This window comes from Girardinichthys multiradiatus, chromosome 12, assembly GCF_021462225.1.
Source record: "Girardinichthys multiradiatus isolate DD_20200921_A chromosome 12, DD_fGirMul_XY1, whole genome shotgun sequence".
Classification (NCBI taxonomy): Eukaryota; Metazoa; Chordata; class Actinopteri; order Cyprinodontiformes; family Goodeidae; genus Girardinichthys; species Girardinichthys multiradiatus.
This window is the reverse complement of record NC_061805.1, coordinates 15094740-15120048: the sequence shown is the minus strand read 5'-3', so window position 1 is coordinate 15120048 and position 25309 is coordinate 15094740. Positions and strand designations below refer to the sequence as shown.

Sequence of the window (25309 nt, the reverse complement as noted above, 5' to 3'; positions counted from 1 at the left end):
TTGGCTTTCAGAAGATACTTATCACCTTTCTAGCTTGGAAGCTGGAAGGAATCTTATACAGTACAGTGTGTAGAGTATGGCGCAATCACACAAGTCTAATTTCCAGGAATGTTAGAATGTTTGATAAAAATCCAACAAACGTTCAAATTTATAAATGTTCAGTTTGTTTTATTAACTTGTTTTTAACAGTCACAAGTGCATGCCCTGTAGCCAGAAGGTGGGATGAATCTCAGCTGTACAGCTTTTTCTATGTGGAGTTTGCAGGTTTTCCTCTTGCATACAGCAGTCTTCTGGGCAGAAACTACTTTTGGACTTGATCTTCTGCTATGAAGTGGCACTTTATATAAAATCTCTATATTTTACTATTGGGATCAATATGCTTACATCAAATCGATCAATTACTCTGGTGGTTCTGCTGTGCTAGTGTTTGCCTGATGGCAGTTAAAGGAGTTCAGTACCCAGTTTCTGCTGCAGCTCTAAAACAGATTGTGATCTGTGATCTGAATATTGTGTGGTAGTTCAGCTCCCTTCAGATTCTTTGCAGGTAAATCTTGTCTGCCATATTACCGCTGGAGTACTACTCCGAGAAGCAGTACATAAACATATTTTCCACCACAGCTCTGTAGAATGTTATGAGGATGCTGGTAGGACGTGATGTTTATTCTATAAGAATGGAAATACTTTTTACAGTGCTTAAATAACATATTTACCGCCATACAGCTTTCTTCTGTTTCTGCTTTTTTGTAGCATTGAAATGTTTTAGATTATAAATAAAAACACATTTTAGTAAAAGATAACTAAAGGGAATTTAAAATGCAGTTTTTTAATGATGATTTCCTGTATTAAGGAAAACAATTGTATCCCCAAAGTTTAAGAACTGGTTGTGCTACGGTTGGCAGCAATAACCGCCATCAGGCTAGTGTCTTACATTGTTGTTTTTATCATGAATAGGTCATGCCACAGTCTCTCAAATAGATTCAAGTCTAAACTTCAGCTAGTTCACTTATAAGCATTTATTTAGTTTTTTGTGCTTTGGATCATTATCTTGCTTCGTAACCCAAGTGTGAGCCTAAAATCACAAACTGATGGCTGGACTTTCTCCTTCAAGGTTTTCTGGTAGAGAAAAAGATTCATGGTTCCATTTGTCATGGCAAGTTATCCAGGTCCTGAAGCAACAAAGCAGCCCCAGACTATCACACAACCGCCTCGATGTTTGACTGTTGGTACGATGCTCTTTTTCTATAATGCTTCACAAAGGTTTCACTTTTGTTTGTTTAGTCACTTTGCTAAATATTTTCCCAAAGGTCTTAGGGTTTACTATTTTTTTCCTGGCAAACTGGAAACGTGCCTTTGTGTTCTTCCTGGTCAGCAGTGGTCTTTGCCTTGCAACTCTCGCATGGATGCTGTTTTTTTCCTGGTATCTTTTTCATACTTAAATCATGAACAAAAGTCTTAACTGAAGTCAGTGAGAACTGCCGTGCTTTAGATGTTCTGGGTTTCTTTTTCTGACCTTCTGGAGCAGCTGCAGTGCACTGTTGGAGTAATTTTATTAGGCCAACCACTCCTAGCTAGATTCATCACTATTTCATGTTTTCTACATTTGTAGATAAGGCTCTCACTGTGCTTCACTGGAGTCTCTGAGCCTCAGAAATGGCTTTGTAACCCATTCCAGACTGATAGATGTCAATGGCTGTTTTTAATCTATTTTTGAATTTATTTAGATTAAGTAATGATGTGTTTCTTTTTGAGATTTTTTAGCCTACTTTGTGTTGTCAAATAGGTTTTATTTCAGTGATTTATTGATTATACAGGTCAAGTAGTAATCAGGCCTGGCTGGGGCTAGGGAAGTTGAATTCAGTTCATAATTTAACAGGTGTTCATTATTTGAAACAAACAAATGGGACAAAACAAAAACAGAAGGAATCTATATGGGGGCAAAGACTTTTCACAGCAAGGTAAACTACAGTCACTGAACACAGTCCACCTCTGTATCCAGAAATGTACCCTGAAACTGTGACGCAATGGACAGCCATTTATCTCCGAGCTCTGCGCAAGACTACAAACGACGTCTAAGTGCATGAGCTCATCTTGTATAAATAGGTGAACATTGGACACACGCTCTTTGGTTGGAAAACTCTACATTTCAGTTTTCTTTTATTAAACACAGTCAGCCAGCGTTCATCAATGGGTACCAAGGATGTCAGCAGAGATGGTTTTGGGCCACATCAGTATCAATGGCCTGGCTGGGCTGTAAAGGTTTTGCTCAGACATAGGTTGGAATTTAAAATAGAGACTTTCTGTCATCAGGATGATAGCTTTTCCTGGGAGCCTGGATGTTTTTCCACTAGGACAACTCCATATTTCAACTGTAAGACTTATAACAGCACAACTTCACTCTGCTGCAGTCCAGATATCTCCTAAAACTGTATGACGACCATGAAGCTGAACATTTAATTATGACAGAATTGTGCAGCAGAAGTGTTACCTTACCAGAAGAGGATGGTAATACTGTGTCCCGGTCTGCACCAATTAAATTAATTTCTTTAATTAAAAGTAAAAAGTATATTTAGGAGTAAAAGTAATGTGAGACAATAAGAAAAAGGTATCTTTCACAAACCTAAGTGTGTTTCTGCCAAATAAATGAAATAAACTCCAGATATTGTGCTTCCAAACAATTAAGCATAAAATATAAATTTTAAAATGCATTTTTCCAAATACAATGGAGTCTTTATGACCTGCATTAGCTGGCTTAACCTCAAAATCGTCTACACATGACACACTATTCTTAGCTATGTTTTGTCTCATATCTGACTTCCCTCTTTAGAAGAGTACTCAGCAAGTCCATTAAAACATTGTGGAGGTCTCAAACAGAAATGTGTGAACTCTCTCATTAATGTATCCATGCTGCCATAGTTACAAGTCTTGTGTGCTGTCTGCAGTATAAACAGTCCACTCATGCAACAGATACCAATCTCTCTGTCTTTTATCTGACACTTGCTTTGATAAAAAAATAATAATACCAGAAACCAGATTGCATGGATCACCAACCTGTAAATAACCTTGTCTTGTGGCAGGTACTCAGTCAAGCTGAGGTCAAAGCTAGTCGTTGATGTCGGAGCGACCCTGCTCTCTTGATTAATGCCCTTTTGACTCAAAGAACAGCTCAGCTGAGCAACTCAGAAGCTGACTCAGTCGGAGCTGAGATACTGTTGCCTGTTGCCTCTAATATGGCAGAGAGCAGGTGTTAACAGGTCTGCTGGATTTCCACATGCCCTCTCACTGCATTACTCTGTGGTGTTGATTGGAGTCTGTCTCCATCACTGATTTATTCCTTTTGTTTGATTGTGGTTCAGTTTGGGAAACAGCGAGCAGCGAAGAACAGAAAAAAGGATTTGAGGCGTTGGCATTTGTAGGTAAACATTAATAGACCCATATAAAGACATACACTAACTTTTTGTCATAATGTTAACTGCCAACCAGACCCACATGTAGAGAACAACCAGAGACAGATGAGATTAGTGAATGTTTATTTAAACAAATGATCCTGGGAACGGAAAACAAGACTGTAACCGTCTGGCTGCGGGAGAAGAGCAGAGTTACAAACTGGACCTCAGAAAACGCACCAGAACTGATTGTGCAGCTTACAGGTAAGCGCAGGGAAACCCGCCGGGGGGAATGGTCATAGATCCAGTGGTGTAAGAGAGAGTGGCTCGCCTTGACCGCCATGTTCATTGAGACGGGGCCGACAGAAGGTGCTGGGAGGGCGGACAGGATTCGCTTCGCTGGTGGCTCACAGAAGAGTCAGCCTGAAGGTTCAATTCGAGACTCGGTTCAGACCGATTCTTTAAATCTCTGGTCAACTCTGTCGGATCCAGAGGTAAGGCACCTGGAAGTGTCAGGACAGGCAAAATCAGTGCAAGTTTACAGAAAATTTCAGAAATAACTTTCAAACTACAAGACTAGATTTCAGGGGAGACCAGTAGCTGTACCGCAAGGGCAAAACGCTCAGGCAACAATGTGCAGGCGCGGCCTCTTCATATACTGCCCAGTTGATAAGCCTGATGAGCTGCACCTGTCCCTTCTCCAGCACATCCAAGCAATGGCACCTGTCGGTAAAATGGTTAGCTGCAGGCGGATTCTGACACCACCCCCCCTCAACGGCCGCCTCCTGGTGGCCCAGGAACAGCAGGTCGGGCTGCACAGAAGTCACGGAGCAGAGCAGGATCCAGGATGAAGGAGCCGGGCACCCAGGTGCGATCCTCAGGACCGTAGCCCTCCCAGTCGACAAGGTACTGCGACCCACGGCTCCGCCGCTGGGAGGCCACAATCCGGCGGACGGTGTAGGCAGGGTGGCCCTGGAAGTCCCGGGCGGGAGGAGGGGGCACGGCTGGAGGGCAGAGCATACTGGTCTGGACAGGTTTCAGTTAGGAGACATGAAAAACTGGGTGAACCCGGAAACTGGAAGGCAGACGAAGGCGGACAGAAGTGGGTCCCAGTAGGGACTCTATTACGTATGGCCCAATGAACCTGGGGGAGAGCTTACAGGATAGGGACTTTAATGGGATGTTCCGAGCAGCGAGCCAGACCTTCTGACCCGGGTGGTACGTAGGTGCGGGAACACGTTGTCGATCAGCATAGCGCTTGTTATGGGCAGACATCCGATGAAGCGCTTGAACCGTTGCATCCAAAATCCGCTTGCATCTCCGGATGTGACGTTGAACTGAAGGTACCGCAATAGCGGCTTCGTCGGCCTGGAACAAGGGTGGCTGATAGCCCAGGGAGGCCTCAAAGGGTGTGCGGCCGGTGGCTTCTGAGACGTGAGAATTGTGTGAGTATTCGACCCAGGCCAAGTGAGAGCTCCAGTCGGCAGGGTTGGTTGAGGTCACACATCGTAAAGCTGCCTCCAGCTCTTGATTAAGGCACTCGACCTGGCCATTAGTCTGGGGATGGTGGCCAGAGGTCAGCGCCACCTTGGCCCCCAGGGCAGTGCAGAAGTGTCTCCAGACCTGGGAGGTGAACTGGGGTCCCTGATCAGACAGCAAACTTTGCGGGATGCCATGGAGACGGAAGATGTGCTTGGTCATCAGCTTGGCTGTCTGTGATGCAGATGGCAGCTTCCGTAGTGGAACCAGATGACAGGCCTTAGAGAATCGATCTATTATGGTTAGGATTACGGTCATCCCACGGGAGTTGGGCAGGCCAGTGACGAAGACCAGAGCGATGTGTGACCATGGTCGAGTGGGTACACTAAGAGGCTGGAGGAGGCCGGCAGGAGGACGGTTAGGCGCCTTGTTCCTGACGCAAACAGTACAGGCATTCACAAAATCTCTGATATCCTTGTGCGGGGACGGCCACCAGAACCTTCTGGAAACGGAAGCAACGGTTCAACTGATGCCCGGGTGGACGGAGAACTTGACGGAATGAAACCAGTTGATCAGTTTGGATTGCACCGATTCGGGTACGTACTTCCGTCCCGGGGGTTCGGTACCAGGTCCAGGGTCAGTCGGTAGGGCTCGCTGCATCAGGTTCTCAATCTCCCAGGTCAGAAAACCGACCGTGCAACTAGGAGGTACAGGGGTTGGACAATGAAACTGAAACACCTGTCATTTTAGTGTGGGAGGTTTCATGGCTAAATTGGACCAGCCTGGTAGCCAGTCTTCATTGATTGCACATTGCACCAGTAAGAGCAAAGTGTGAAGGTTCAACTAGCAAGGTAAGAGCACAGTTTTGCTCAAAATATTGAAATGTACACAACATTATGGGTGACATACCAGAGTTCAAAAGAGGACAAATTGTTGGTGCACGTCTTGCTGGCGCATCTGTGACCAAGACAGCAAGTCTTTGTGATGTATCAAGAGCCACAGTATCCAGGGTACTGTCAGCATACCACCAAGAAGGACGAACCACATCCAACAGGATTAACTGTGGACGCAAGAGGAAGCTGTCTGAAAGGGATTTTCGGGTGCTAACCCGGATTGTATCCAAAAAACATAAAACCACGGCTGCCCAAATCTCAGCAGAATTAAATGTGCACCTCAACTCTCCTGTTTCCACCAGAACTCTCCGTCGGGAGCTCCACAGGGTCAATATACACGGCCGGGCTGCTATAGCCAAACCTTTGGTCACTCATGCCAATGCCAAATGTCGGTTTCAATGGTGCAAGGAGCGCAAATCTTGGGCTGTCGACAATGTGAAACATGTATTGTTCTCTGATGAGTCCACCTTTACTGTTTTCCCCACATCCAGGAGAGTTACGGTGTGGAGAAGCCCCAAAGAAGCGTACCACCCAGACTGTTGCATGCCCAGAGTGAAGCATGGGGGTGGATCAGTGATGGTTTGGGCTGCCATATCATGGCATTCCCTTGGCCCAATACTTGTGCTAGATGGGCGCGTCACTGCCAAGGACTACCGAACCATTCTTGAGGACCATGTGCATCCAATGGTTCAAACACTGTATCCTGAAGGCGGTGCACCAATGCACACAGCAAGACTGGTGAATGATTGGTTTAATGAACATGAAAGTGAAGTTGAACATCTCCCATGGCCTTCACAGTCACCAGATCTAAATATTATTGAGCCACTTTGGGGTGTTTTGGAGGAGCGAGTCAGGAAACGTTTTCCTCCACCAGTATCACGTAGTGACCTGGCCACTATCCTGCAAGAATGGCTTAAAATCCCTCTGACCACTGTGCAGACTTGTATATGTCATTCCCAAGACGAATTGACGCTGTATTGGCCACAAAAGGAGGCCCTACACCATACTAATAAATTATTGTGGTCTAAAACCAGGTGTTTCAGTTTCATTGTCCAACCCCTGTAGGATGGGCTCAGCCTTCTTTTCAGAATCTTCAGGTCCAAACTGGCGGGAGACAGCATCAGGCTTAAGGTTCCTTGTGCCGGGTCTAAAAGAAATGGACAGGTTAAAACGGGAAAAGAAAAGTGACCAACGTGACTGTCTAGAATTTAAGCGTTTAGCTGACTGAATGTAGGACAGATTCTTGTGGTCTGTCCAAACCAGTAGGGGATGTTCAGCTCCCTCCAACCAATGCCTCCACTCCTCCAAGGCCAGCTTGATGGCCAGTAGTTCGCGGTCTCCCACCTCGTAATTCCGTTCAGCATATGTCAGGCGACGGGAAAAAAAGGTGCACGGATGAAGTCGTCCGTCCTGGCCAGAAAGCTGGGAGAGGACCTCTCCAACCCCGGTGTCCGAGACATCCACCTCCAGGGTAAACTGTTTTGAGGGATCAGCGTGGATCAGAACCGGGCCCTGAGAGAACCTCTCCTTCAGGCGGGTGAAAGCGGCCTCGGCGTCAGCGTTCCAGCTGAATGGCACCTTGATGGAAGTCAGCGCTGTAAGGGGTGCTGCTTCCTGGCTGTAGTTCCGGATGAACCTCCGGTAGAAGTTTGCGAATCCCAAGAACTGTTGAAGCTTCTTGCGTGAATCCGGAACTGGCCACTCTAACACTGCTCTCACCTTCTCGGGATCAGCGCGAACCTGTCCACCCTCCAAAATGAATCCCAGGAAGCTGATGGTGGACTGGTGGAAGGCGCACTTCTCCACCTTGACGAATAGTCTGTTCTCCAGGAGGCGCTGAAGGACTAGCCGGACATGGCGGCAGTACTCCTCGAGGTCTCTAGAATAGATTAAAATATCGTCCAAATATACAAAAACAAAAACATTCAGGAAGTCTCTTAGCACGTCATTGACCAGGGCCTGAAACACCGCTGGTGCATTGCACAGTCCAAAAGGCATGACTCGATACTCAAAGTGGCATAGGGGGGTCTTAAACGCCTCATCCCCCTGGCGGATCCTGACGAGGTGGTAGGCGTTTCTGAGGTTCAGTTTAGAAAACACAGTGGCCTCGTGAACGGGCTCAAAAGCGGAGGCTAGGAGCGGCAAAGGGTACTTGTTCTTAACAGTGATAGCGTTAAGACCCCTGTAATCTATACAGGGGCGTAAAGTGCCATCCTTCTTACCAACAAAGAAAAAACCCACAGCCAGGGGTGAGGATGATGGGTGGATTATACCAGTCGCTAGGGACTCCGCTATATAGTTTTCCATAACCCGTCTTTCAGGACCAGAGATCTTATATAGACGGCTAGAAGGCAGAGGAGCGCCAGGAAGATCTATTGTGCAATCATACGGCCAGTGGAGGGGCAATGACAGGGCTCGTGATTTATTGAACACTGGTCTGAGGTCATGATACTCGGGAGGGACTCGGGCCAAGTCCGGAGTCTCCTCCTCGTTACAAATAACGGGAGCAGAAGTGGGGCAGATGGCAGAATGTAAACATGACTGGAGGCAGCTCTCAGACCAGGCCTCCACCCAGCGTTCAGCCCAATTAATATGGGGGTTATGGAGCCGCAACCAGGGAAACCCGAGAACCAACGAGCTTTGAGCTATAGGGAAGACTGAAAAAGAAATTATCTCCCTATGATTACCTGAGACCACTAACTCCAGAGGCAGAGTGCGATGAGTTATTTGATGTAATGACAGCCCATCTAAAGCTAGAACCTGGTGTGGATGAGAGAGAGGCTTAGATTAAATACCCTCTTCTTCTACAAGTTTCTGATCTATTAAGTTTAATTCATAACCCGAGTCAACTAACACAGGAAGTGATCTGGAACTAATGTTTCTAAACAACACTGCAGGCAGAGTAAATCTAGGGGCTTCTAGGCTAACAGGCTGGTCCGTCGGCCGCCCCTTTAAGACTGACAGACCCCCCCTTTTGACCGAATGGGGCAAGAAGAAATGAAATGATCTGAGGCTCCACAGTAAAAGCACTGGTCAGCCTCCCGCTGCCACCTCTGCTCACCGGGCGAGAGTCTAGCCCTTCCCACCTGCATGGGCTCGGGCTCGGCGGGAGCACTCAGCTGAGGCTGCCGATCAAGTGACACAAAGTGAGCCGCTAGCGGGGGTCTACCGGCAGCTCTTTCAAAGCGAGCTCGCCTTCTCTCTCTGAGACGGGAATCAAGGCAGACGGCTAGGTCAATATACTAGGGCTAACACGTCTTTTAATGCCTGGTCCAAAGACTGAAAGAATTCTGCCTTTAATGCGCTGGTGTTCCAGCCAGAAGCTGCAGCTAAAGGGCGGAAATCTATAGAAAACTCAGCCACTGAGCAATTACGCTGTTTTAATGTCCAGAACCTGTGAGCAAGACTTGTCTGATCAAAACCTAATTCAAATGTTCTTCTAAACTCTGACTCAAAGTCTGCATATGATATCTGGAAACTGCTTGTGGAAGAAAACCTCGCCTCTGCCCACTGGAGTGCCCTCCCAGTTAATAAGCCCAGAATATAAGATATCTTTCCTTCATCATGAGGAAAAGAATGGGGCGACCTATTAAAAACTAAAGAGCACTGAAGCAGAAAACCGCGACAACCTCCCACCTCCCCCGAATATCTTTCGGGATTGTGGGTGGTTACCTCGCAGAAGTGCTGGTATTGCTGAGGCGGAGGGTAAGCGGCTGCGCCCCCTACCGGAGTGGAGGGCTCTGGTGCTGAGGTGGTCTGGTTACAAGCCTGCTGGAGGAGCGAAACCAGCTGCTCTACCTGAGATCCAGAATCTCCCGGAGGATAGAATCATGTGAAAGGATCTGCTGGCTGTGCTCAGCTAGGGTCTCTGGAGGTTCTCCGCGGGGTCCGGCAGGCCTGAGCGTTCTGTCATAATGTTAAAAGGGTTAGCTGCAGGCAGGCACACCACGGATTCTGACACTTTTTGTCTGCTTCTCTAACATAATATCACATAATATCACTGGCATTGGGTAAACTAGTTAAAAGGATGCTCGTTTCACAGTGTAGAGTGAAAGGAAAGATGATTTGACCAACAGCTTTTGAGTTTGAGGGTGAGTTTCCTGTCAATACTGATCGTTGCCTCACTGTCACTAAAGTTAGCTCAGCCAGCACAACAGTATTGTGTGTATTGTTTGTCTCTATCTCAGTCAACTTAAAATGTTTTATTATTTTGTAACTCAAAATACAAATTTCTAACTTTAACTTTGTTAAGCACCTTTTGAGTTTAATTATTCCATCCTCCTTAAGCCACACCCACCATCAATCATAATGTATTTGATTAATTTTATGAAAAGTTTGCTTTCTAAGCATGATTTTGCTGGCATTTGCTGATTTGCATTCCTCAGCTCAACAGAAGCTTCTGAAGGGGTTACAAAGAATCAAAAAAATATCTTAACCCAAAGGTATCAGTCAGAAGAAGAGTACAACAAATCGTAGCATCCTATAACACAATAAAGACAATCATCAATAATTAAAGATGACATCACACATTTCTCCAAAGCTCATAAAAGGCAAGACAAAAACTGGCCAGGGAAGCTGCCAGGAGGTCGACAGGAACAACACGTACTGGTTGTGTTCTACAACAACCTGCTGTGTATTGTTATGGTGTTTTGCCTAGGCTATCGAGTAGTGTTGAAAGACAGAAAACGTTCCTGCCTAGCTAAAATCTGGGGGAGAATGTGTTGTGGTCTGATGGAACCAAACTGGAACTTTTGAGACACAATTCACAAATGTCTGGCACAGAAACAGAACTGCAAAATATCCAAAGAACACCAATGTAATATGTAGATGGTGCCATCATGCTCTGGGGTTAGTTTTTTTTCACATGGAACTTTGGTTATTGTCAGAGCGGATGAAGTTTTAAATAGATCTCACTCTAAATCTTTAGGTGTCTTCTAAAAGGCTAAAGATGAAGACAGATTTTATTCATCAGCATCACAGTTAGACCAAACACACACCCAAATCCACAAAAGAATGAATTAATAAAAAGCAAACCAAGGTTTTGGAATGGGCAAGCCAGAATACGAAACTAAATCTGGCTGAAAATCTGTGGGGTCACCTGAAGAGGACTTGCATATAATGCAAGAAAACCTTGCAGTGTAACAGATCACTTTTGAGAGGAACTCTTTCTAACTGCAGAGATAAAAAGTTACTCCTTGTAGCGTCAGATATGCCCAGAATTAAAAAGAGCTTTGAGTACTGATGTTACTCACCTACCTGCAACATCACACTTAAGTACAATATTTAGAATAGAATATTAGCTTTTCCAGTTATTGTGTCAATCACCTTTGACCTATTAAAAAGCATGGTGACAAAGACTTGGCAGGAGGTAAGCATAAGTGTAGCTGCAGAAAAGGAAAATGCATGGCTTGTGTTCATAAAGACCTCTGCTTCCTTTAAATGTTGAAGGTAGAACAATAGATTGAATCTTTAGTAACTAAAAAAAACACAGAAAGATTGTTTAGCATATCTGATTCCCACAGCTAATCTATGTATTTAAGCTGTGGGTATCAGCTCTCTTCATCAAAATAATGCTTGTGCCTTTGTCAGTCTTTTTATAGCTTCCTGACCACTCCTAACTTAAACCTTGTGGGAAAATACCTCCGTCTCCCTCAACCACCCACACCCATCCATACACCAACACCCACAGAGAAATACAAGCCAACAGCGAGCCAACACACCACTGATCAATCACAGATGGAGGTCTGGTCATTCCCATTCCTCACTTGCCAGATGTATTTAAAGAGTTTCATTACAACCCCTTCCTCAACACTCCCCTTTTTAACGCAACTCTAATGTCACAAATGTACAGCCTGAGGCATAAGGTTTTCTGAGCAAGACTAGTTTTGAACACATCTTTTTCAGAGTGATGTGGCAGTGGGCTATTTGTTGGGACAGGATGAAGAAGGAGGGGCTTGCCCAGGGCAGCATTCATGTAGGATCTTCCTTGCTCTTATTGACTGATTTTTTAGCACCTGATGCATCCAGACCACAGCTTATACCTTTGTTTTCTTAGTCATCTCTACGATGAGAAAGAAAGTTGTTTTTGTTCTGTGAACACCCACCACCCACCCTGCAACTATCACTTCAGGACTTGTTTAATTGTCCACAATTTTCCTCACACCCCGAGCGACTCAACACGTCTCCTTGTTTTTGTTGTCCACCAAGGAGAGTGAGCAGAGACCACAGCTGCATGTCTTTTCACACGTCCCTTGATGCCATGATCTCATTCAAACGGCCGTAGTGTTTTGCTGGATGGATTCAGGTTGTTACTCTGCGCGCTGTGTGTGGATCAGATTAAGGGCCACCACTGCTGAAAAGCGTTGTTAGTTCTGTGCTCAATCAGTCACAGGTCCAATGATGCTGTCGTGTAAGATGGCTCAGTGAGCTTTTTGTGTATTAACTGGTGTAACACTTTTCTTGCCCCTCCAGATGTGCTGCTTTAAGGTCTTTGCTTCCTATACTAACTTTCAGAAGAGTACGCAAACCTCCTTTAAGTTGTCCCCATATGGTCTTTCTGTTTTGAAACCCCGGATAGATAAAAGTCTCCCCCTTTTTTTAGCACATTGCAACAACAGGTGATATGTATAGTAAATATTGTTTACATTACAATATTCAAATTTATACCAAATAGAATAAGTGGAAATTGTACCTTGGACCTCCTTACTCTGAAAATATTTGGAGCATTTGAAGGAAAAGGAGACGGTTTCTCATTTCACTTCACCGCTCATGCTATTGTATATTTATTCAGTTTTTTCCTCCTTTTAAATTTTGCACAACCCAAGTCCTTTTTCAGACTTCTCTGCTAGATTATGTCTGTCTCCTCCTGTGGCTTGTTATTTTTGTGCCAGTGTTGGATGGAAATAGACATTGTCCATGGCAAAGGAAAACCTTGTAATCAAACCAAAAATTGCCTTTTTAAGCTAAGAGCAATTTGGAATTTGCATTGTATTCTGAATAAAGATACTACTTACATTCATTCTGAATGAATATCAGCAGTTGTGTTAGACTAAATTTGGGGCACATTGTATGCCTTGCATGGTATTTTGAGTCCTGACTTGAGTTCTGACTATTTTGCATTTGTCAAACAATAGTGTAGAAATCTGGGCAAGAAACTATGTAAGTATTTAACTTACACAAGGAGATGTCATGCACCCCAAATCGCCACCTGGATCTAGTTTTGTTCATTTTACCAATACCTTACATTTCTCCACTATAAAGTAAAGGCAATCAAATCATGGAAACTGAGTCAAGACAAGTTTTATAATGTTTTGGAAACACCAGATGGAATTTACATCTATTTAGGTTCAGTATAAACTGTTGGTTTTGCAGTTTGAGATCTGTTTTGTCGCTTCAGGATCTTCTGACTTGGTGGGACAGAAGATAGTGATCTAAGCTGAGCTGCTGGACAATGTGTTTCCTTTAATGATTTGCTTGTTAAGTAATGGGACAAGTACTGTATCTGCTGTGAAAGTCAAATTAGAAGCTTGACAAGAGCAGACGTTTAAGCAGAAGCCATCAATGCCTGTTACTCCACCGGTTTCAAAGAGATGACAGTGGTACAAGTGGAGTTACAATATGGTTTACTGTATTTAGATTGCTGAGCAGCTGTTTCAGCTGGCAGCTAAGACTCAATTGGCTTTGCTGCCATTTGTTTCAAATTTTGGTCTCGCCTGTCACATTGAATTTGTAGCTGTTATTTCAATTGATGTCAGAGTTTTGGGTTTAAAGTCTGATAAAAGCAAAGCATTGTGAGAGATTATCCCCAAAGTTTTTCTTTTGTTGGTTTCTCTTTTGGCATATTTACTAGTTCCCATCAACTGTGGCTTCTCTCTAAATATACTGTATTTACTGTATGCAAGAATAGTTTGCAATGCAGTGTTGGGATTAGAAATCTGAGATTATTATTTAATATTAATATTTTAATATTTTATCAAATAATATTTCGGTCTGTTAAGGGTTGTCCTGTGAATACCAGCCCAGTAAGGCGATGGTATTAGGACAAAATAGAAAGGTGTGAGACGAGCTCTGACATTATTGAACAGCATAAACTCACATGGAATGAATTCACACAATTTTTTAAAATACAATAATTTATTAACAAAAATAAGTCAACTCAAAGTCAAACATATTTCAATCAACAAACTCTTTACTATGCTAAAACAATCCAACTAAACTACTAAGCAGAATTAAAGAATAACGAAGACTAATAGGCTATGTACAATATAAACAAGTTGATTAAAGATGATTGAAAACCATGACCAAAAAGAGTGATGCAACATTACCATGCAATGTTTATGTTTGAGAACCAAGGATTATCTTGAAGAATCTGGAAATTAAGTTAAGTTAGTCTTGGAACCAATTTACGCAATAAACAGCGAACGTTTAGACAACCATTCACAATGCAAGATCAGATCAAATATTTTAATAAAATAATGTTATAAATAATGATCTGCTGAATAAAACCAACCTTCTGGATGACCATTTCTCAACGGTGCCTCATTAGCTGCCTTTATTTATTCAAATAATATTTAAAGAAATATTATTAAGGGAGTATTTTGGAAAAGAGCCAAATCTTTCTGGAGAAATGGGGCTTAATGGTGTTTATTTAGTTATCAAACTTGGTAAAATGATGTTTGGGGAACTATTATTTACTGGATTGAAAACTAAACCTTTCTGGGTAAATATTATTTGGCAGCAAGCACATGTCCTTAGCTGTTAGCAGTTGAAGCTAACAAAGAAGCTGATAGCTTAGCAACAGAGTCAAACACATAAAGGGTTAAAATGCATGAGCGCGGATGGCGCGTTATGATCAATGTTCTGTTTAAAATCCCTCCTTTAAATAAAGTTTGTCTTAACCTTAAAACACAGACAAAGAACACAAAACTGAACGTGTGCTGAAGGTATTCTGCTAGCACCAAGATAGCAGAGTTCAACACAAACAAAACCAAACTTCATAAAATGAAAAACGTTTAGATCATTTCAATCTAAATCACTTCTATTTTATTCTGCCCAAACCTAACCTCGTATGAGCTGTGCTGAGGAAAAGCTGTCCGGGCGATGATGAAATTTGAAGAGAGCTCTGTGAACAAAGGGTTAGCTTCCAGCTAACCTCTGGAGCTGTGGATGAAAGACGGCTCGTTGTGTCCACCAACCACACTGCACGTTAACTGCCGTAATGCGGCTACTTGTTTGTCTTCCTCTCAGGCAAGGAAAACCGCTTCACTCGGCTTCTAGAGACAACGTCTCTGCAGGGACTTCTCTGGGTCACAGTTTGCTTCTGCAGGCCTCAGAGAGAAAGTCAAGCCAGGCGTGCACCTTAATTCCCGTTTTTATGAATGAATACTGGGTACACAAACAGTTATTCATTCATACTTAACTTGTGCATATGATTGCATGATCTTATGACACTCTTGGATCCAGTTGAAGAATTTATGTCTGTTTGCCAGCAAAGAGACATCAGCGCGCTGCTCCCCTCCTATCCCGATGATCACCGGTGGAAGAGGTCGGCTTGTTGGAGAGAGGATGCTCTTATTCAGACAGTGGCATCATGGGAAGTCTGCTGCTACCCCCCTTTCCTCAGTTGTTGGAAGTCAGTTAAATGCAGTTTATTTTGAAAGTTCCAGAAAAGTGTGTACAGGAGTTTTGATGTTGTTTCCATGGCTGGGTCCCAACAGCAGGAAACATATTTGCTGGGGAACATTTTAAAACACAGAGCCTCATCTAACACCGGATGTCAAGAAAGTAATTTAAACACAAGAGTGAATGATTAACCTTTTCAACATGAATGGGTTGAAATAACAGCAACTGAAGAACATAGCAGTGGAGAGAAAGCAGATAGAACTCAGACCCAAAATTCCCCTTACACAAGCAGATTATGACCTTAGTCAATGTTTTCTAGAACCACCTCTCACTGCACTTACACCTGCAAAACCTTTGACTAATGTTTTTACCAACTTTGAAATTTGCAAATTTTCCTTTGCAACATAGTTCACATTCTGTAAGATTGGATATTATGTTATTGTTATATTATGTTTTTCAAGTCTGGCCCAGATTTTATGTTGAATTTGACTGTGCCATTCTAATATTTGAATATACTTGGATTTAAACTCTTCCATTTGTGGCCCTGGGTGTATGTTTAGTGTCAAAGGTGAACCTCTACATCTTTCTAAAGTGTCATAAGAGGATTTTGTCAAGGATTGCCTTGCATTTAGCTTCATACATCTTCCCAACACCTGTCACCAGCTCCCCTGTCCTTACCGAAGAAAAGCGTCCCCACAACATAATGTTGCCACCACCAAGTTCCACCAAGGGGATGGTATTGTAGTTTTTTGCATATAGGCCAAAAAATTACTTGCTGCAAACATTCTACAGGACTCTTATAGCTTTCTTACAACAATGGCTTTCCTCTTGCCAAGCTTCCAGATTTGCTTAGTGCATGAATAATAGTTAGCCTTTTAACAGACTTTCCCACCTGAGCTGTGAATCTATGCAGCTCCTCCTGAGCTAAACTGGGTCTCTTGGCTGCTTCTCTGATTAATGCTCTCCCAACCTGTCTGCTTAGTTAAAAACATGTCTTGATAGGTTTCCACTTGTGCCATGGTCTCTCCACTTTCAGATGATCGATGAAACAGTGTTCTGTGAGATTTTCCTGTTTATAATGCTCAACTCCTTTATCTCTCACCTGTCTGGTCTGTTCGTTGGTCCTCATGATGCTAATTAAGTTACTTCTGAAGGCAATAGGTTGCACTGAATATTATTTCAGAGAAAAGAGGGCTGAATAAAATACATGCCACACTTTTCAGTTTTTGATTGATAAAGAAAAAAATGAAAAACCATACATCCTTTTCCTATTTACTTAACAAATGACATATTTCTTTGTGCCAATCTATCAGATTAAATCCAAATGAAATACACTGAATTGTGTGGTTGTAATGAGACAAAATGTGATGAGTATGCTTGAAGGATATGCATACTTTTATAAAGCACACATACTTTAAGTTAAGGATGCAGAAGGCCTTTCGAGACATGGCGGCCCTCAGTTCAATTAAGATTTTTCTCTGACTTTCACCAACTGCTGTGAGTCAGTCAGTAAAAGCACAGCTACTGAAACTCTGTTTCACGGCCTGCCAAATACCACTCCACAACACAGAAGCACCAGTGACACTATGACAATGATTTATCATCCTCTGTCCCTCAGATTGTTCTCCCTTATCAGCCTGTCGCTGTTGTTAGCTCTCCCTTTCTCTTTGTCCTCTCTGTTCTGCTCCTCTTACGAGTCTATGGTTAATTTCCTGGGCGGTGTTTGTTGGCCTCCTGTTCTTAATAAAGAGTTGGAGCTCCAGCTACAGTCTTGGCTGGTAAATTCTGAGGCCATACGACTCAAGGGGCTGGGGGTGGGAGCAGCATCTTACGATGCTCAAAAGAGACAATTAGATCACTAAACCCTGCTCAGATGTCGACTGGAAAGGGCAAGCTAGGTTTACTATTTGCACTTGTCAGAGAGGACGTGTGTTTGTTGACGAATGTGTCACGTGGTGTCTTGTACGTATCAGGGACTGACAATGAGCCTTTGTATACTGTTTTTGTTTAATCAGTCCCTTTTCATTGCAAAGAAACATGAAAGGTTTAGTAAGAGCATATTTGACAACATGATGAAATGCTTACAGTCTGCCAGCTGTGTTTTGTCTCCCCTTCATGTTTCTTTTTATTTTACAAATTCCTTGAAATTAGCCAGCAACTGGTGATTATGGGGGGGATGTCCTTTCAGTTTTGAATGCACCAGGACTGCATTAAAAACTGTCCAGCATGTGATGACTAAAGAGTTGCATGTGCAAAACAGACAAATGAGGAGCAGCAGTCTGATTATAAAATGAAGTCAAGGTATTGTGGTATGCTTTTTAATATTAATCAGCAGGCTCAGGGGGCCAAGAACCAGATAGACGGGCTGTCAGTTGCACTTGCTTGTTTTGCAGTAGGAAATGGCGCAGACGTAGTCCATCTCATCCAGATTTAGAAAGCTGAAGTGTAGGGACTAGGAAGAAGTGTGCAGTTTCGCTTTTATGCAGTTTATGCGCTTTTCCAGTCGGTGTAAGTGTTGTTTTCTCTCTAAGATTACAGATTGAGCAGGGTAGTGGTTTGAACTGAAACCCGGGCCAAGCCCCAATTATTGCATGCTTGTGATGTAGCCATTAGATCACTGTCTCTGGAGATTCCAAAGCTCATAACAAGAAGTGACATGGAAAAAGTGATTTTAGGTCAAATAAGAATCTTGACGAATGGAGAGATTTTTATGCTGCTTAAATGGTTGAATTATTAGGTACGTGTCTCCTGTTATTGTAGATATAGTCAAGCAGAGAAACCTTTTTTTTTATTTGATTTTGTTATAAAGGTAGCATCCTGGCTTCTTTTTTTAGTAATTATCCCCTTTACACATGCGATACCTAATGCCATTATCATTTTTGTACGTATTTTTTTGTTTGTTTTTGTGATTTCGAAAATTTGAAAATGTTCATTTTATTTTACCATTCCTTTTCAGACTAAAGAACAGCAAGACCAAATGTTAAATCAAAGCAACAAAGTCTTCCTCTACTGTGCCTTTTTGGACTACAGGTGGGTCAGTGTCCATTGTTTTAATGCTAAATCTCTCTTTTAGATGTAGCACAAATCTTATCTCAATTCTTTCTTTCTTTTTGATGTTTGCTGTTTCAGTCTGTGAGACCATAAATTATAAGGAGAAAAAAACATATAGATTTGGAAAAGGTCTATTTCCTTTTTACTTATTCAAATCAAAAACATCCAGGTTTACATGTGTTGCATTTTCAGTTTTTGTCCCTTCCGTTTCAGTCTCTGCAGAGATAGGGTGCTCTATAACTTGGATCCAAAAAGCTGTTCAGAGGGCATAAATCATTTTAAAAAGGAGTCTGATTTAGTTGGATTCAAAGACTTCCTCCTCTCGCTCCCTTTTGCCCTGAAACTCATAAAAAATGTGAATTATTAAATTATGCCAATAGAGTCAGCAATGTGTGTGTGCCTCCCACACAGGATTAGATTAAGTGAACCCTGCAGCAGTGCTCAAATAAACCCAGCCTTTTCTGTCTATTTATCCTCCAGTTTGAATGCTGAATGTGTTTACTATGTGAATAATCTCTACATGTTGTCTTTTTTAGTACTAATGAGGGAGTATGGTCTAACGAAGGCTGTGTCCGCTCAGATGGAAACATTTCGTATTCTGTGTGTATGTGCAACCATCTTACCAATTTTGCCATCCTCATGCAAGTTGTGCATTTGGAGGTATGTTTTTTTTCTGTTGCTTCTGTATTTAAGATATACATACTGCATGCTAGAAAGCAAGTTTAGGTTTGTAGGTTTTTAATCAAGGCAACATTTTGAAAAATTACAATGAAATGCTTCAGTGGCTCATGTATTTAATAAATATCAAGCCGACATGTTGAAACTAAATGGAAAGAAAAACACTGACTGCACCCCTTATATTTAAAGGAGTAATAAATTCAAGTAATTGTCTTTTGTATGATTATCTCACTCACATATTATTGCTGAGAAATTCAGGTCCAGACTTTTTTACTGTGTTGCTTCAGTTCATTGAGCTTTATAAGCCATTGATCAGCCAAAGAATTTGAATCAGGTTGAATTCTGAACTATCGGATACCAATACGTAACTTTCTGCTGTTCTGTTTGGATTTATTTTCTTGTTAATGACCTAACTTCAGCTGTCAGACAGATCACATGTGGTTTAAAAAAAGCACAGGTATACCTAGCATAAATCATTACCCCTCCACCACCTTGCTTGACATTTGATATTATTTTTTTGGGGTTGATATGCTAATTCTGGTTTTGGCCCAATCAGACATATGTGCTTTGGTCCAATCTGCCTTCCAACCCCAAAAAGCTGAAGATTTCTTCAAAAAGATTGTTCATATAGAACTTTGCAAACCTAAGCCTTCATTGTATGCTCTTTGACAGCAAGAAAACACTCTCTTGTGGCAGCTATTACTATCAAGTCTTACACATCAATTTTTTTTTTTTTGGTACGGTTATGCATTTTAACATGCAACCATTAGCCTGAGATGTAATGCATGGGGTACTCCTGCCTGCTGCTTAACCTAAAAAACAGCAAGGATAATTTCCTCACCTTAACTTCATTTTAGTTAAATAATAAAACGATCATATAAGCTGCAGTATTTTTTAAAAGCACAGCACAACTCATTAGAGACTTTGAAGAACTGTTGTTAAAGTCTGTGCATAAATGTTGCTTCCATGTATTTTAGTGGTCAAACACTGCTTAATTGTAGTTCGACAAAAAGCTTAGAGAGGGATGCAGTCTTTTAGTAATACAATACATCCATGAGCATGCAGATGGCCTGCTTGTGTTTTTCTGCACCGTTGTGAAAAAAACAAATAGTCAAATGTAGAAAACCTTGCTGTTAATCACCAGCTTTCCACTCTTATTCAAAAGTACACCATATCCTCTGGATCTCTGGGAAAATAAGTCTGTTTTTAAGATCATATTTTGACTGGTCTTAGTGGTTTACCACACAGTGATCAGTCCCACAGGAAGGCCCCCCACCACAGTTTATTGTTCAGAATAGGCTACAGTGCCTTGTGAAAGTATTCATAACCCTTAGATTTATCAACATTTTGTCCTGTTACAACCACAAACTGCAATATATTTTGTAATAGGATGTTATGAGATAGACCAACAAGACATAGTTTATTATTATAAAAAAAGACATGGTTTTCAAAATTGTTTACATTTAAAACCTGAAATGTGTGGTTTTTCTGCCCCACTGGATTAATACTTTGTAGAACCACCTTTTCATGCAATTATAGCTAAAAGTCTTTTGGGTTTATTCTTTTTTGCAAAATAGTTTAAACTTAGCCAGATTGGATCGATTGTCTCTTCGAGCAGCAATTTTCATATCTCGCTACAGATTTTCAATTGGATTTATCCGGACTTTGACTGGGCCGACAAGCCACACTGGCTGAATCTATTTACTACTAGTATTGGCTCATATTTAGCTCCATCCAACTTCCCATCAACTTTGACCAGCTTCCCTTTCCCTGCTAAAGAAAAGCATCCCCAAGGCATGATGTTGCCAAAACCATGTTCCACTACAGAGAAGTGTTTTAGGGGTAATGTGCAGTGTTAGTCTTCATCCAGACTTAGCCATCCAATTTTACCTTTAGGCCAAAACACTTTTTTTGGTCTTTTCTGACTTGTCTTTCTGCCAAATTTGTGCATGTTGCCCTGTCAATGAATTCCCCCACCTGAGCAGTGGATTTCAGCAGCTCCTCCAGAGTTACTATTGGTCTCGTGGCTAGTTTGCTAACTAATACACTCCTGTCGTTTATGGTAACTTTACAAACCAGATTTTATACAGGGGATCAGAATGCAAGGCACATGTTTCAGTTTTCTAAAACAAAATTATAATTGTACTTTCACTTCACAACTATGCACTGCTTTTTGTCGGTCTAACACGTGAGAAAACGTTTTGAATACTTTTACATGTCAGTTTTACTTGAGTTTTAACACCATGGTAATGATACGCATTTTCAATTGTGGTTCTTTTTTGTCTCACAAGACTAAAATGTAATCATTCTAAAACCAGTTATCACTCAATCATTTATTACTGTCTAAACGATGTCTTGCACAGTGTTACACAGCCATTAAACTTTTAAACCTTTTTAAAATGCATGCCTTTTTTGTTACAGAGCATGCGTGCAATGAAAGTATGGTTAGAATCCACAATAGTATTTTATTTTAAATAGGAAAGTGGATTTCGTATTGCAGCAAAGTGAGGCAGTATTCTTTTTAGGCTGAAGAAGTGTATTTGATGCTATGTTTTCCCACAGTAGGTCTCTAATTAGTGGGTTGTCTCATCCCTCAGCTGCAAAGGATCTTTCCACATTTCCTTTTGCTTGAAGGCTGAGAATCCTCTGCTCTCATAATGACAAGGCACATGTGTAGACAGTTCATAGAGAATCAAAACCGAACCCTCAAAATAGACTGAGCACCAAAACAACATCAGTGCACTTAAAAAAAATATATATATGCATATATATATATGTATACACACACACTGCCTGGCCAAAAAACACCTGGATTTTCCACAGTGGTCAGACTCTATCATCATCAATACAAGATCTTGCTGAAAACCTAATGCAACACTGGATGGAGCTAAATATTGTGACATTGTAGGAGCTTATTGAAAGAATGCCACAGTAAATGCGTGCTGTAATGAAAGCTAAAGGCGCTCCGTCGAAAAGATTGGAGTTTTTGTGTGAGTGACCTTTTTTTTGGTGGTGACACACACACACACACGTATATGTATATATGTATTGCCAGATTTAAATTCCAGCACATTTGTTCTACCATTTATATAGCTCATATAGATTAAAACAAACTTCATAGAGATAACATGAAGTAGTAGTCTGTCAGTTAAGAGTCGATGGTATAAGCTTTATTTTATACTCTCATTCCTTTAAATGTTCCTAATGTGAAGCAGACCTATTGAACCCATTTAAATGAGCTCTTTAATAAGTGTAATTGCTGCACTGTTTAAGCCAAAATACACGTCTTTGTCCAGTGCTGACAGTGATCTGTCTCTTTATGCAGCTCACTGCTGGCCACAAGATGGCACTGTCAACCATTGGGTATATTGGATGTTCAATTTCCATCTTCTGCCTTGCCATCACTCTGGTTACATTTGCAGTTCTTTCGTAAGTATTATGAACAGTTACTGTGACCTTTTTTAGCTTCTTTTTTTAAATAATCAGTTACACACTACCTATTATTGAATACATTGTCACATTAGTACTATTTCATTACATAATTATGAGCAAGATTTCTCTGTATGTGTTCATTTTGCTGCTGTGCAGGTCTGTTAGTACCATCCGTAATCAGCGCTACCACATTCATGCCAACCTGTCCTTCGCTATCCTGGTGGCAGAGATCCTACTGCTCATCAGCGCTCGCTTTGACCCGGGCACAGTTAGTACACTCTGTAGCACCATTATTATTACAGAGGATGCTTGTGATGTCACATAAGACAGGTCTTTTTTCTGGCATTGTTTGGGTTTGAGTGTTGTGGTTCTTCAAAACTTCAAGATTTAAAACTCTGCACATAATCTATTTTTACACCCGAGCAGCAACCACTTATAATGAACATTAAGCTGCATGAAGAGGGATTTGAGTCAGGAATTAAAAATGCCAAATATTCTGAAGATATTTTTTAATTATCTAGAGATTAATTGTTTTGTTATTGAGAGAAATGAAAATCTTGAAATTGATAACAGTTTTATGAGCTCATTATATCAAAATACTAACATATAATAGTTCAGTTATCTCATTATCTTGCGTTTACAAGATCTCATGCTTGTTTTGAAGTGATAAGAAATTCATTATATCATATCTTACTATCTCTCTATGACACAGTTTTGTTGTCAATTTTAAGCTTATTTTTAAGGTTCCTACAATAAGTTTCCTGACCTTGTTTTCTTGTGCTAATCCCTTATCTCATAATTTCAAATTCTTGAGATAATTGGTGACATTTCATTTTGAACTAGAAGTCCTGACAGTAATGCTGGTTTAAACTGAAAAAGTTGATTATGTGCAAGTGCATAACTGCTGTAGATTCTTCCCAATGTCATGACAACAATACTGGATGATGTATTAGTGGCTGCAACTACCCACTGTTGCATGATATCTGTGCATTGAACCATAGCAGGTGTGGTCATTCTCAGTTTCCTTACATCTATTACCTATTATCAGTCTTTCTTGAGCAATCTGTTTTAAGGAAATCAGATTTTTATGTTCTGAACATTGGAACACAAAAGGTGCCTGGAAAACAAAAAAATATGTTTTCTACACTCAGTTTTATTTTTTCCATACATATCCAGGTTTAAAAAGTGCAAATAGTTAATTTTGTATTTTTAAGACAACGTAGTGATGTTGATATATGAGTGATGATGGTTATAACATTACTAGAATCATTATTATGATGGCTATAGAAAATGATGTTGAATATTAAAATGTAATATTTAGATCTAGCTAAAATGCTGTTGTGTAAAACATTTCACAGTAATTTGGTAACATTTTGTTTTACAATACCTGAGAAATTTAAGAATAAATTACTTTTGAATAATACACCATTCATATAGGTAAGGTAAATAAGAGGAGGCTCTTGATATTAAAGCTCTGATTTTGTCTGATTTCAGCTGCCCTGTAAGATCACGGCTGTCCTGCTTCATTTCTTCTTTCTGAGCGCGTTTTCCTGGATGCTGGTGGAGGGTCTACATCTCTACAGTATGGTGGTGAAGGTGTTTGGCTCTGAAGGCAGCAAACACTTTTACTACTACAGCATTGGATGGGGTAGATCTTTTTCTTTTTGCTTTTCTTACATGTATTAAGATTTTCTTTCCACATCGTTTGACTGACTTTATTTAACAATCTCTTAGTTAAGTATACAGAATTAAAGACACATTATTCAGCCAATAGTTCAGCTAGGTGTATCATAATTAAATACATAAGTATAACATTGGATCCCTTAAATAAACTGTACATTTGCAAACAGAAAAGGACCTTTTTGGTATAAAACTACTCTCTTCAAAAGCTGAGCTATCTGTAAATTCCTTTTTGCATTTTGAACCTTTTAGTATGACATGATCCATTTTTATGTTCTCCTATTGGCCAAAGCAGTTTGTCTATCTAAGTTATGACTTAGATAGTCACAGTTATAACTATAAGACTTGTCTTGCAGCCAGGAGTAAAACTGTAAAGAAATAAAAGAAATATGCCTATTAAAAAAACTACATTTGCTTTTGGCTGCAATAAAATACATCCTTTCACAATGGCTCCTAAAAACTCTGGCTAAGAATGATAAAGAACCAACAAATGTTTGTAAATATAGAAATAACAACAAATGTGGGTTTCTAGCGGTTTTTTCATGGAATAATTGCATTTAACTTTTACAACAGAATGACACTACAGGCTTATTAGGTTGAAAACTACATGCTTTTCTCTACATCATTATTCACATCAACATTCCATAGAAGAATATGTATCCATCCTCTTTTTGCAAAGAGAAAAAAGTGATAAAGAGGTTTTGTTGTAAAACAAAAAAAACATTAGACCTATGATCTTAAAAGCACATAAGATCTAAACACTCATTGAGAAATGTTTATAGCAAGTGTTCGGTTTTGCTACTTTACATTAGCAGTCACTTTATGCAGATGCAACACATGTTCTCCTTGCTTCGATTTATTTATTCATTTTAGCTGGATATCAATCCTCCCACCTGGAATGTTACAAAGTCCCTCCTGAACAGGGACATTGTGACATCTGTTTACACTTAATAAATATGTCAGTTTCAGGGTGTATTATTATGAAACAATATTTTTTGCAGCAAGAAGGTCCTGGGTTCGACTCCCGGCTGGGGAACTTTCTGCATGGAGTTTGCATGTTCTCCCCGCGCATACGTGGGTCCAGAAACACGA

At 41.0% G+C, this 25309-nt stretch overlaps 1 protein-coding gene across 1 annotated transcript in view; it reads left to right on the top strand.

The window, feature by feature from the left end:
- adgrd1 (adhesion G protein-coupled receptor D1) overlaps positions 1–25309 on the top strand; it is a 50895-nt gene that overhangs the window by 19936 nt on the left and 5650 nt on the right. Inside the window, exons 15-19 of the mRNA XM_047380753.1 lie at positions 18333–18406; positions 18964–19087; positions 22431–22534; positions 22694–22805; positions 24032–24185. Coding sequence (XP_047236709.1) covers positions 18333–18406; positions 18964–19087; positions 22431–22534; positions 22694–22805; positions 24032–24185 — 568 coding nt within the window. The remainder of the gene's footprint in view (positions 1–18332; positions 18407–18963; positions 19088–22430; positions 22535–22693; positions 22806–24031; positions 24186–25309) is intronic.